We start from the raw sequence: 13,389 nt of genomic DNA, 5'->3' as shown, positions 1-13,389 counted from the left end.
ATTCTTTAACTGGTAAACACAATGGATAGGACAATATTATAATCCAATCAAGCTGTAGGAAATCTAGATGTTCCAAAAATCAGTGAAACAATGGTACTTCCGCTTCCGGCATGTGAATATGTCACGTCACGTGAGCCACATCCATGGTTCCTGATTTTGTCCTTGGGTAACACTGGCATGTGGAGAGAACAATGTCTTTTACCAAAAAAACTGGTGGGAAGGCATTAGATATTTTGCAGAATTTGCCTCGTATTACATTAGCAAACTTGCGAGCGGAACCGGGGACAAAGAAAGCTGTAAGTATGCGTGTATTAGCTAGCCCAAAAGTTGCTGAAAAGCTAGCAAGCTAGCTGTCATGGCTAGAATAGTCAGAGAGGAAGAGGGCCCAACTCGGCGTAAAATCTGTCTCCCTCCAACAGGTGGCGTTTATTCGCCCACCAAGCAAGGAGTTCTTGCTGTCGAATTTGGTCAACAACAACAAATAATGGCTTATTTGCTACGTGAGGTTTATTTGATCAAATAGATGTTTCCTAATGCTTGAGTTGTTACGAGTGTAACTTACTGGTATAAAATAGGAGATGTGACATCCCTGCACCTTCGAGAAAAAACAATTTTACATCCGAGTTGTCTCGAGATGGCTATGCATGTTTATGTCATAGCATGTTTATTTTTATTTTTAAATCCTTTTTTATTATTATTACATGTCAAATTACAATACAGTAACAACACAAACATAGGATGTCACTACACGTATTTTTTCTCTGAAGAAACATAAAATAACATTAAAGTAAAAAAATTTTTTTTTTAATCACTACACATGAATTGAGTTTCACAAGTTAAAGTTCCTAAAATAAGGTCAAGGGTTACAAATGTACAAACCTATGATAGAGTTGTAAGAATAGCGTTTTTTGTTGTTGTTATTGACTAATTCTAGAGATTTTATTAAATATTGGATTTGAAGTAGAAATATATATTGCATTTGGGGACAGATTTAAAATATTTGTTTTTGTCTATATAAAGTTTACCAGAGAGAATGAAATTAACGACTAACGACTAATTCAGAAGTTCTGTTTTCATTTGAATAGATGGGTCTTATTATTAAAATAAAACATGTAAATCCTTAACTCTTAAATAGTTAAAATAACTTCACAGAGTCACACTCATATAAAAAGTGTATAATAGTTTCCCCTTCTTTATCACAGAAAAGTCATATGTCCTCTAAGTCAGTGGTTCTCAAATGGTTTTGCTTGGGGACCCAAATTTGACAATGACAATTTCGTCGCGACCCAATATTATGGACTGCTGATTATTACATTTTGTAATGTTGTATTGCAGCTGCCTTCTTGGGCAGGCTTTACTTGCAAAATAGACTGTCTCACAGTCTACTATTATGGTATTAAAGAAAGTCATTCAAATATTTTTCACAATTATTTAAATGTAACCTTTATTTAAACTAGGCAAGTCAGTTAAGAACAAATTCTTATTTACAATGACGGCCTACCCCGGCCAAACCTGGACCACGCTGGGCCAATTGTGCGCCGCCCTATGGGACTCCCAATCACGGCCGGATGTGATGCAGCCTGGATTAACTGAGAAAACAACATGTATTATCAGTTCAAGAGAATAAGCCATTTAATTAGGCGACCAGTTCACCTGTGGAGTGTAATAAATTATCAGACTCAGAACATGACATTAAAACCAGTCCAATAATGTTAATGAACAGTAACACATACCAGTGCTTAAAATAGAAAAAACAACAATCATTAGGAATTCGTAATCATCAATTACCATGTGAATAGTTTCACAACCTTGAAAAGTTTTTTTAAAGGTGTACGTTTTTAACCAGTTCAATAAAATGTAATATAAATGTCAGAATTAATGAACAATAAAAAATGTACATAGTGAACAATAACTCATTAACCTATTTATTGTGTGTGTGTGTGGCCTATCAGTGGGAAAGCTGGGGGTTTCTTCAGATAAGTTTATTGAAGTCTGGGGTGATGGTTGACAGATCAACTCGGAGGTCTTGCTGGCTGTCCAGTCTGTTTCTGCTTTTAGTTTTCAGCACGGCCATAGCAGAGAAGCCACTTTCACACAGATAAGCAGTGCTGAACGGTAGCATGATTCACTACAGGCGAGAGCAGAATAATCTCCCATTACTCTGCACCAGAACTGTGGCTGTGTCCGCGATCAAATGACAGCTCCACCAGCAGATCCTTTTCGTTGCTTGGCAACGTGACGATTCCCATCTCCACTCGAAAGGAGGCCGGTGTCCTGTCGTCTAGTGTCCTGTTCTCCACCGGGAAGTAGTCACTCCTCCGGGAATTAGTCGCAAAACTTTCCCTGCAGCTTGACATGATGCTGTTTAAGTTCTTTTTTCAGTGTATCGCAATGTGGTATGTTGATCAGATTCTGAATCTCAAAATCAGCATTGGGAAACATGTCAATCCTCCCATTAGAAACTTGCCCAAACTGCAAATCCATGTTGTCCCTTTGTTCAAATCGATTGTGCCCCCTCCCTCCCTTGCATTGACACATTGAGCGAATTCAGATGATCAAAAATATCCGCCAGCTAAGCAACTTGCGCGACCCATTCCTCTCAATCGAAATGTTCGAAGCTCATAAAAGCGACCCAACGCGTTACCCCTGGAAAGCCAGCGGACCTCTGCATGATTAAGCACCTGTTGGCGCTCGCTCCCCATATCCCTACAGAAGGCCTGGAAACACCTGCTTTTTGTCAAACTCTTTTTGATATAGTTGACACACTTGATCACATTCTGGAGAGTGGTGTGGAGCTCAGGCACAATGTCCTTTGCTGCCAATGCCTTCCTGTGTAGGAAGCAGTGGTTGCACTTGGAGCTCTCTCCAGGATCCGCTGTAATACTCCGGAGTGCTTTCCCGTCATGGCAGCTTCCCAATCAGTGGTCACACCGACGCACCCACCCCAGGCAAGTCCCACGGAGCCCAGGTACATATCCATTGTGTTAAAGACAGCCTCTGTGGTGGTGGTGGGCAAATCAGCATTAAAAAGGACCCGCTCCTCGAAGTTATTATCCCAGACGTGTCTGACATCGACCATTAGAATTGCATGGTTAGCCACATCTGTGGATTCATCAAGCTGCTGCACTGTAAGTTGTGCATCTATCTTGACATGTTCTCCTAAACACAAATTAGATTTCATTAAGTCCTGAAGGTATTGCTTTACATATAGAATTAAATTTATGTATTTGGAAGTTATGTTTCTAAGAACTTTCTATGAGAGAATAATTCCTTTTTTATCAAATAAATCAAGCACAAATATAATATTTATTTCAAACCACTTCGGGAAGAAGAAATACTTGTTTTTAACAACAGTATCTTTGTTGTTTCACAGAAGTGCCTTGTGTGGGGAGAAGTTGTGGACAGAACTTATTTTCCAGGCTAAAATGTATTTTTCATGACATTTGGAGAATAGTTGCATTTCCACAAAAATGTAAGACCACCCAATTTCATAAAAATATGACAGGGAATGAAGTGCCATATAGATTCAGAGCTAAGCATACATCTTTTTTATCCAGTTTACTTTAAAGATATTGTTGATATCAATCAAATCTAGTACTTCAAGCCCACCATCAGCTCTTTGGTTTGATATTACAGACTTCTTAAGTTTGCATTGTTTATTTTTCCGTATAAAGTCTAGGAAAGTTTTGTTGATATCCTTGCTGGTTTGATCCACTTCAAATAGGGATTGAGCATGGTAGACAAAACGTGACAGACCCTCTGCTTTGGACAATTAAAAACCTTCCAATAATAGAGAGGTCACGCTGGGGCCAGTTGTTAAAGATGGATTTTGTTTTCTTTCATCTCTGAGAGAAATTGAGATGTTGACTGACAATGTGTTTTTTTTGCTATGTGCAACCCTAAATATTTCACATTATCTTTCACTGGAATATTCTCAACAGATTGGTAATTTGAGTTATGTATGGATAATATTTCACATTTATTTAAGTTAAGTTCCAGACCAGAAGCAGAAGAGAACGATTTGATAATATTAAGTGTATCCTTGTTCCTTGTCTTTTAGAAATAGCTGTATCGTCTGCTAATTGAGATATTTAAATGTATTTTCCAAATATTGAAATACCTTTTAATTCATTTTTTTTTTTTTATGCTAATAGATAGTACTTCTACAACTAAAAGGAATAAGAAAGCTGAAATAGGGCAACCCTGGCGTACACTAGGGTGAATATTAAATATTTGAGATGTGTTCCGATTAATCATAATAGAACTATTCATATCTTTATAAAATGTATTAATAACAGAGACAAAGCTAGTTCCGAAACCAATAGTGTACATCGAATGTCTTAGGAATTTGTGTTAAATTGTATCAAATGCTTACAAAAGTCGAGGAATAGAATAATAGCCTCTGATTCAATTGAATCAGCCTAATCAATCAAGTCTAAAACGAACCTAATGTTACAGCTGATGTGGTGACCTTTCATGAAACCAGTTTGGGTTTCATTAACAAGGTGTTTTTTTAAAGTCTATTAGCATATGCCAAAGTTATCAATTTATAATCTATATTTAATAATGTAATAGGTCTCCAATTATCTATGAAAAGGGGATCTTTATCAGGTTTTGGTATTAAAGAAATAACCCCATGTTTCATGGCGCTTATCATCTCACCCTTAGCTAGGCATTCTTGTAACACGTTGAATACTGGTCCCTCTAAATGTTCCCAAAAGTGTAAATAGAATTCCACAGAAAGACCATCTGTTCCAGGTGCTTTGCCCTTCTTCATAGATTTAAGAGCATCTCTAATCTCTACAATAGAAAACTCATCTTCCCATATGGACTTGAACTCATCAGAAATCATTGGAACATGACCATGGACGTGTTTTATAAAATGTTCACATTCAATCCCGTTAAAATTAGATTGATGCAGATTTTCATAGAAAGATCACACAAAGCTAGAGATGATCTTTGGGTCTTTACACAAGGCGTTGTCAATATTTATGGCAGAAAGAGATTTTCTCTTATAGTTCCTTTTTTCAAGAGCAAAAAAATAGTTTGTGTTTTTCTCACCCTCCTCAACCCATTTTGCTCTAGTTCTAATAAAGGGCCCTTTAGCTAAATTCATGTACATTTGATCTAGTTCTATTCCAGAGATTTGAATACCGAGACACTGTATTCAAATCTCATTCTTCCTCTGCTGAAAGGGTATCCTTTTCTAAAAGAACATTCCATTTATTCGTAAGCTCATCTTCTTTCAAAAATGTTTGCTTTAGTTCCTTACTGCGTGTAATGGCGATAGATCTTACTTTGAATTTAAATATTTCCCACTTCCATGCTTTGATTCTAAATCATTTGAATTAAACAAGTCTATGATCAAGTTCTTTATGTTCTTGTTGAAGACTGGATCCTTTAGGAGTGAATTGTTACGTTTCCAGTATCCTCGAATGCCACTGGATTTTTCAGAACATTCTAACGTCAATAAAATAATTGTATGATCAGTCAAAGGAGCATGTTTATGACTTACTTCTTGTACATACTGTAAAAGTGTGGGATAAATGAGAAACAGATCAATTCTGGATCTGACCATCATTGACCTATTACACCAGGTGTATTTGTTTAAGTTTCTGTTAAAGAAACGCCATGTATCAACCACTGTCAGTTTACTGCAAAATGAGGTGATAATGTCACTATTCTGAGATCTCTGAGCTATTCTAGGTGGAAATCTATCTAAAGAGTTATCAGGTGTTTCATTGAAGTCTCCAGATATTATAAGCCATGCATTTGTATACTTGTTTTGAAAACGGTGCTTTTCTTTTAGTTATGTTTTGTAAACCCCTGGCATTTAGAGAGACAAGGAGGTCAAGGGAATGTCATGAAAGTACTGGATGTTTTGAAAACACTGTGCTCAGGTATATAGCTACATGGACTTAAAATTTATGTTGTTCTATTCTTTCTAAATCAAATGATAATGTTAAGTAAGAGTTAGCTAAATTACTCTTGAGTAATAAGTCGATTGTGATTTGTACGTTCACCCCGTTTTTATATCATCAGGTTCGTAAATGTGAATACGGGTTCATCATATTGATCAACAACTACCTCATTTTAGGGTAGTCCAGTTCTATCTCGAAGCTCAGGTTTCCTTACTAGCTACCTAGCTTACTGGTTCCACTAGTTAACCAGATATTCATATCACTACACTGTATTTGTTTTATATTTAAATTACATTTTGTCAGGTTATATAACGTTTTGAGTTCAATGCACTAAATATGTCATAGCATCTCTCTCCGTTGAATACCAGCTGTTGACGTCATCGAATATAAAAACATGTTACAATAATGAGATGTATCCACCGATCCTCCGAAACACAACCCTGCCAAGCCGCACTACTTCTTGACACACTGCTCGCTTAACCCGGAAGCCAGCTGCACCAATGTGTCAGAGGACAACTGGCGACCGTGGTCAGCTTGCAGGTGGCCGGCCCGCCACAAGCAGTCACTAGAGTGCGATGGGACAAGGAAATCCTGGCCGGCCAAACCCTCCCCTACCCCAGATGATGCTGGGCCAATTGTGCGCCGCCTCAAGGATCTCCCGCTCACGGCTGGCTATGACACAGCTTGCAATCGAACCTGGGGCTGTATTGATGCCTCAAGCACTGCGATGCAGTACCTTAGACCGCTGTGTCTCTCGGGAGGCCCCATTATGGGGTATTGTGTGTAGATTGATGAGGGAAACAACAATTTAATACATTTTAGAATAAGGCTGTAACGTAACAAAATGTGGGAAAAGTAAAGGGGTCTGAATACTTTCCGAATGCACTGTACATTTCGATCACATTAAAATAAATGTTATGTTCTTTCAAATGACTTCTATTATACTGTTTGTACATTTTGGCTAAATATATTTAATGATGTATAACAACATGTGCACAATGTGCCAAATCTTAATTTAGTGCATTAATATAGGGTAAGCATTTAGAATAAGCCGCATCAATTTTTGCAGCCATTGGTGGTAATATCACTCTAGGAACTGATCCGTCGTCAATATTGTGGAGTAATTATAATGCTATGGAAAGGTTTGAATAGTGAAAGCTGATCCGAGAGCAGCACTGCTTTTCTTTTGATCCTATCGGTAGCAACACATGGTCTAACTACTGTCACGCCCTGACCATAGAGAGCTTTTTATTCTCTATGTTGGTGAGGTCTGGGTGTGATTAAGGGTGGGTTATCTAGGGGAATTATATGTCTATGTTGGCCTGGTATGGTTCCCAATCAGAGGCAGCTGTTTATCGTTGTCTCTGATTGGGGATCATATTTAGGTAGCCATTTCCCCATTGTGCTTTGTGGGATCTTGTCTAGATATAGTTGCCCGTGAGCACTATTTTGAGCTTCACGTTTCGTTTGTTCACTTTATTGTTTTTTCCCTTTGAGTTTTCTATTCCAAAATAAAGGATGGAAACATACCACGCTGCATCTTGGTCCACTCCTTATGGCGATCGTGACAACTACAGACTTAGCAAACGTTCTCTCCGTGTGCTTGTTTGGGGAAAACACTTACATCGTTATTTAAGAGACAACTTTTTATCTGGAACAATCATTGTAATCCTTAAGTTACATCACAACTGGGAAACGAGGCCATGGTACCGCCAAATAATGGTCATAAATATCTTTGTATACCAGATAATGTGATATAACCAATCTGTAGCTAAATCATTGCATAAATTAATTGTGACAATGACAAATAATTTACTTTTGATTACTATGTAATATGTCAATTGTTACACATGTAATATATTCTGAAACATTAATAGTGGAGAAAGAATAGCACAAACACTGATAATGTGAATCAAATTCTGTCTCATCTATCATTTTGTAGGAGAAGAAGCGAGGCAGAGGCCAACATGGAGGAAACAGAAGTGGCCGGGGTCACAAAGGGGAGAGGCAGCGAGGCAACCGACCTCGCCTGGGGTTCGAGGGGGGTCAGACTCCCTTCTATCTAGCCATCCCCAAATACGGCTACAATGAGGGACACAGGTTAATACATTGTTGTCCCATGTGCATTGTTGAACACGCCATGTTTGTCATACGGGCATAATGTTACAATACAGAGATGCAGTCTGAGAAGCAACAAAGTAGGGCTTTGTAGGTTTTCATACTGTATCTCTGTACTGTAGTTGTTATTGCCTTGATGTCAATCACATTTTCTATACGTTATAGCCGTTTGTTTAGGGACAGGAGATTATGCTCACAAATTTGTGCTTTTCTTCCTAGTCGGCGGGCTCAGTACCAGCCACTGACCCTGAACAGGCTGCAGTATCTGATTGACCTGGGCCGGATTGACCCCACTCAGCCCATTGACCTGACACAGCTGGTCAACGGCAGGGGAGTGACCATCCAGCCCCAGAAGAGGGACTATGGTGTTCAGCTTGTTGGCGAGGTATTTACATTGGCTACATTTACACCTATGAGCTGTCATGACTGTGTCTCCGCTTGATTTGAGTGTGAATTCATTGTTACGGAAGCTTGGGGATGAAGCACGATCCCACCAAGGCAGTTGATTACTTATGTTTATGTAAAGCAAGGAAGATCTGTTATTTAGTGCACATATATTTTGCCAGTAGGGGGCAGTATTTAGCTAATTAGATTGTAGTGTGATTATGCTAGACCAGAGGCAGTTTTTTCCCCGTTCTGTATTGATTTGAAAATCTATTTTCTCTATTCTTGCATCCAATTGTGTGTGTTATCAGGGTGCTGGTATCTTTGCAGCGAAAGTCAACATAGAAGTTCAGATGGCGTCTGAGGAGGCCATTGCTGCCATTGAGAGAAACGGAGGGATCGTCACTACAGGTTTCTATGACCCCAGAAGTCTCGGTGAGTAGTATTGATGGTAATGTCGTAGTGGGTAACACTTTACAATAAGGTTCCATTTGTAAAGTGTTTATAAAGGGGTTATAATTATGTTATTTAATCATTTGAAAATGCATTAAACCATTAATAAACGGTTATATCGCATTGGTCAAAATAGTGCAATAACTGGTCAGTGTTTGCCAAATAGTGAGACAATATTTACCTCCAGTTATTAACCATTTTATAAATGCACTTACAAATGCTTATATTGATGAACTCTTATGCAACCTTATTGTCAATAGTTGCATAGTTGAACAATAGTGATTTTCTCACTTTTGGGTGTGATGCATTGGTGCTCTGTCCCAGGAACAGAAGAGCTTTGTTTTCATGATGTGTCTTGGCCCATGTTTGAAACCCTGATGCTCTGGACAAATTTACATCCAGGACATAATTAAATTATTACCCCTTACCAGATTATATCAACACACACTTACCACTTCACTTCTCCAAGTATGGTGAACGCTCTGGTGTGAAATGGTAACCCTAATACCTTTGGTCTGTGTAACAGTGGAAGATATATCCTCTCACAACATGGACTGTTTTGGTCTTCATACCCACCATTCATTGACTGAACATGCTTAACTATGTGCTATCTTCTCTCATGTATGTGGTGATGAGTACCCAATACTGTCCTATAAGTATGTCTAAACTCTGAGTGAACTCTCAAACCTATAAATGATTTACCCACATGCATAACTGCTAAAAGTATACCTTATTTTAAGTAACAGATCTATGAACATTTATAACTGCTCAAATGATACCTTATTTTAAAGTGTCAATCCACTGACCATTAACAAATTAGTTACCAATATTTATAACTGCTGAAAAGATTCCTTTAAACGTCGCAGAAATCGCTCTGCCATTTCCTGGTTGCCTAATTTCAGTTTTGTGACAATACAAGCAGTCATTGTGTAGACAATCATTGAACCATCTAAACCGCTGTAAAATGATTTTCCCATAACCCAGAATATTGTATTTTTAGCGGGTGAAGCTGGTGTACAAAATTGAAGGTAAAAACAAAACTTCAAAACAGGAAGCATAGAAATAGCGCACATAGAACAGATCTACCACTTATTGCTTTCAATGAGAATAACAGATCTAGAACCTTTTAAAGAAAGTGGAACCCTACTGACCATTTATTAATGAGCTAGGCCTACCAATATTTATATATTCAAAAAAATATACCTTAAAAGAAAGTAGAAACCTTCTGGCTATTTATTAATGTCAAGATACAAACATTTTATAACAGTATATAACCTCCTCAAACATGCAATACATAGTAAGAACAAAATTTCATTTAATAGAAGGATACATTGGGGGGACTCAAATCTGTAGCCTGTCATTGGTATAGTGAGTAGCCTATCTAATGCAGATAAACAGGGGGTGTCTTTTTCTCCCCTTTTTAACATTTACAAGTCAGAATAGGAATGTATAACAGATGAACTATTTAAAATACAACACAGTCCCCTTCTGTTTCTTTCTTGTTAAGCATTTTCCCATCCTGGAGTCTGAGACCTTATGGCAGGGATCATCAACTAGATTCAGCCGCGGGCAAATGTGTTTGCTGAGCGGATGGTCGGGGGGCCAGAACATAATTCCAAGTCATTTGTAAACTGCAAATTGACCGCAAGAAGCCCAAACTGATATGTTTGACTGGAACATAATAATTTCTAACCTTGCTTACGTTTGTATACGATCACGTGTCTCTCTATTATGCGTGGGAATACTTGGGAACATATTTTTTACAATAAAATCACTTGGAGCTTATTTCCTGGTGTTTTACAGTCTTATGTCCAACAATGGGAGAAAAAATATATATATATATGTTTTTTTGTTCAGAAAACTTGGGGGGCCGCAAGTTGGGAATGTTAGGGAGAGGAATTTATGGCAATTTAGCATAGACACTAGCTAGCTACATTACTCTACTATCATCATTATCATAATTTCTACCATTTAGGCTTAGCTAGTTATGTTATCCACTGCTAGCTAATAATATTAATAATAATAGCTAGTGTTTAACATTACTTGCCAACACTAATAGTTAGCTAACACTGATGAAAGGGCTTAGCTAGGTAGTTATCAATTTTTTTGCTAATACACTAGCTAGCTAGCAAGTTAAATCTTAAAACAGGGTGTCTTTTTCGAGCTAGCTAGCCAGCAAACGTGATCTACTTATTTAGTTAGCTATATCATGCCAAAGAGTATCTTGTGTTAAATCGTCAAGCAGAATGTCTATATTCAAAAATACATTTTAGGTTTTATCTACTGCTAGCTAGCGGGCTAGCTAACGTTTCCTAGCTATGTAGGCAGGACAGATGTGCTAGCAAACATTAGCTAGCTGAGCAGCATGCTAAATCATCTAGGAGAACTTCTGTATTCAAAACTGAAAGAAATTGCATAGAGAATTTACCCTTTCTCCGCTGTCAACATTTGTATCTTGTGAACAACGTTTATTTTGCGCAATCTCTTTGGTCTGGCCTTCGCACCTTTCTCATAGCCACGTCCATCATGATTCTTCACGACGCACTGTCACATAATGTCAGTGCCAACACAACATTTTGTGCACATTCCAGGTCGTTTATTTTAAGCGCGTTTCACAGATCTTCCAAAGTTGGACGTTTTTCAGAAACCAGCAAACTGCACCAATAATGTGACTTGTGATCTTGAGATGAAGCCTTCATTCCTGGAATAAATAAGTGTACCAATTGTATTTGTTTATTTAAAGTACGGGGGCTGCCTTAATTGACCGTGGGTTAACTGCTTTGTTCAGGGGCAGAACGACAGATTTTTACATTGTCAGCTCTGAGATTTCACCCAGCAACCTTTCGGTTACTGGCCCAACGCTCTAACCATTAGGCTACCCCAAAATATATTTGCGTCATCAGGGTTTCAAACATGGGGCGAGACACATCATTGGGGTATAGGGGGAAATATATTTGAAAGAAAAATATATAATTTATATATATTGACAAAAATATATATATATATGGGGGTTGGAAATGATGCTGACAATTACATTGATGGAAGCCACAATCTATCCGCAATATTAAAGCTGATCAAGTATGAATATATAGAATGCATCATACCCAAGAATGCATCATACCCAAAAGTGAGAAAATAACTATTGTTAACTTTGCAACCGTTGAAAATAAGGTTGCATGATTATGCAACGCATTTGTTAAGTGCATTTATAAATGGTTAATAGCTGGAGATATTTTGTTTTCTTATAAGCTATTTATTAATGATTTATAATGCATTTACGTAGTAATAAGTCCTTTATAAACCCTTTACAAATAGAACCTTATTGTAAAGTGTTACTCCATAGAAACACATTAAGCCAAAACTTTAATCATCTTGCTATGACGCCACTTACACTTTACACTTGGAGGGGTAGTAACTCTGTGCTTTGTTCTGTCTGTAGCGGTCCTGTGTAAGCCTGTGCCGTTCTTCTTAAGTGGACAGCCCATTCCAAAGAGAATGTTACCTGGGGAGGACATGGTCACGTACTACACAGATTCTGCCAACCGTGGTTACCTGGCAGACCCAGAGAAGGTTCAAAAAGCACGGATAGCCTTGGCCCAGAAGTATGGCTACATTTTACCGGACATTTCCAAAGACGAGTTGTTCCACATGCTCTTTATGAGGAAGGACCCCAGACAGATCTTCTTTGGCCTCTCGCCAGGCTGGGTGGTCAACATGGCAGAGAAAAAGATTCTGAAACCGACCGACGACAAACTGCTCCAATATTACAATTCTTAAAAATGATTAAAATAAACATGCTCCGTTTATGTACATAAATGTCATGATGGGTGATTTAAAATAAACGTCTCTTAGCACAACTTTCCAACAGATTCTGCTTTTTCAACACAAATGATGTACTGTGAATACTGTATTAAATGTTCATAATTTAATGCCATTGTTCTCTCATTTGTCTTAGGGGCGTTTCAGCCAAAATCTGAAAATAATGTATTTCTATTGTACATCTCTGTAAGAAAGGCACCATGCTTTATGATCAATGCTTATAGGGAATGGAGGAGTAAATTGAGGTTAGGTTACGCACACTACTTGACCAAAAGTATGTGGACGACTGCTCGTCAAACATCTCATTCCAAAATCATGGGCATTAATATGGAGTTGGTCCCCCCTTTGCTACTATAATAGCCTCCTCTCTTCTGAGAAGGCTTTCCACTAGACATTGGAATATTGCTGTGGGGACTTGCTTCTATTCAGCCACAAGGATTAGTGAGGTCGGGCACTGATGTTGGGTGATTAGGCCTGTTGTTTGATGGGGTTGAGGTCAGGGCTCTGCAGGCCAGTGAAGTTGTTCCACACCGATCTTGACAAACCATTTCTTATATGGACCTCGCTTTGTGCACGGGGGCATTGTCATGTTGAAACAGGAAAGGCCCTTCCCCAAACTGTTACCACAAAGTTGGAAGCACAGAATTGTCTAGAATGTCATTGTATTGTGTAGCGTTAAGATTTCCCTTCGCTG

General features: G+C 38.3%; 1 protein-coding gene across 1 annotated transcript; it reads left to right on the top strand.

Annotated features, from left to right (window-relative positions):
* The first annotated feature begins 90 nt into the window (after positions 1-90).
* On the top strand, positions 91-12,805 carry LOC139583819 (large ribosomal subunit protein uL15m-like). Its single transcript, XM_071415345.1, has 5 exons — positions 91-296; positions 7,864-8,021; positions 8,259-8,424; positions 8,735-8,858; positions 12,316-12,805. Exons 1-5 carry the CDS (start codon positions 192-194, stop codon positions 12,651-12,653), a joined length of 891 nt encoding a protein of 296 aa, XP_071271446.1. The 5' UTR covers positions 91-191; the 3' UTR covers positions 12,654-12,805.
* The last annotated feature ends 584 nt before the right edge of the window (positions 12,806-13,389 follow it).

The sequence above is a fragment of the Salvelinus alpinus genome, chromosome 8, assembly GCF_045679555.1.
Source record: "Salvelinus alpinus chromosome 8, SLU_Salpinus.1, whole genome shotgun sequence".
Classification (NCBI taxonomy): domain Eukaryota; kingdom Metazoa; phylum Chordata; class Actinopteri; order Salmoniformes; family Salmonidae; genus Salvelinus; species Salvelinus alpinus.
The sequence above is the reverse complement of the archived record's forward strand: the minus strand, read 5'-3'. Positions and strand labels throughout refer to the sequence as shown.

What these genes read in the sequence shown, in the direction of transcription:
- LOC139583819 (XM_071415345.1), top strand. Translation starts at nt 192, where the DNA reads ATGTCTTTTACCAAAAAAACTGGTGGGAAGGCATTAGATATTTTGCAG. An exon ending in GGCTACAATGAGGGACACAG is followed by an intron (nt 8,022 to 8,258) that starts GTTAATACATTG and finishes TTTTCTTCCTAG; the next exon opens with TCGGCGGGCTCAGTACCAGC. An exon ending in CTATGACCCCAGAAGTCTCG is followed by an intron (nt 8,859 to 12,315) that starts GTGAGTAGTATT and finishes TTCTGTCTGTAG; the next exon opens with CGGTCCTGTGTAAGCCTGTG.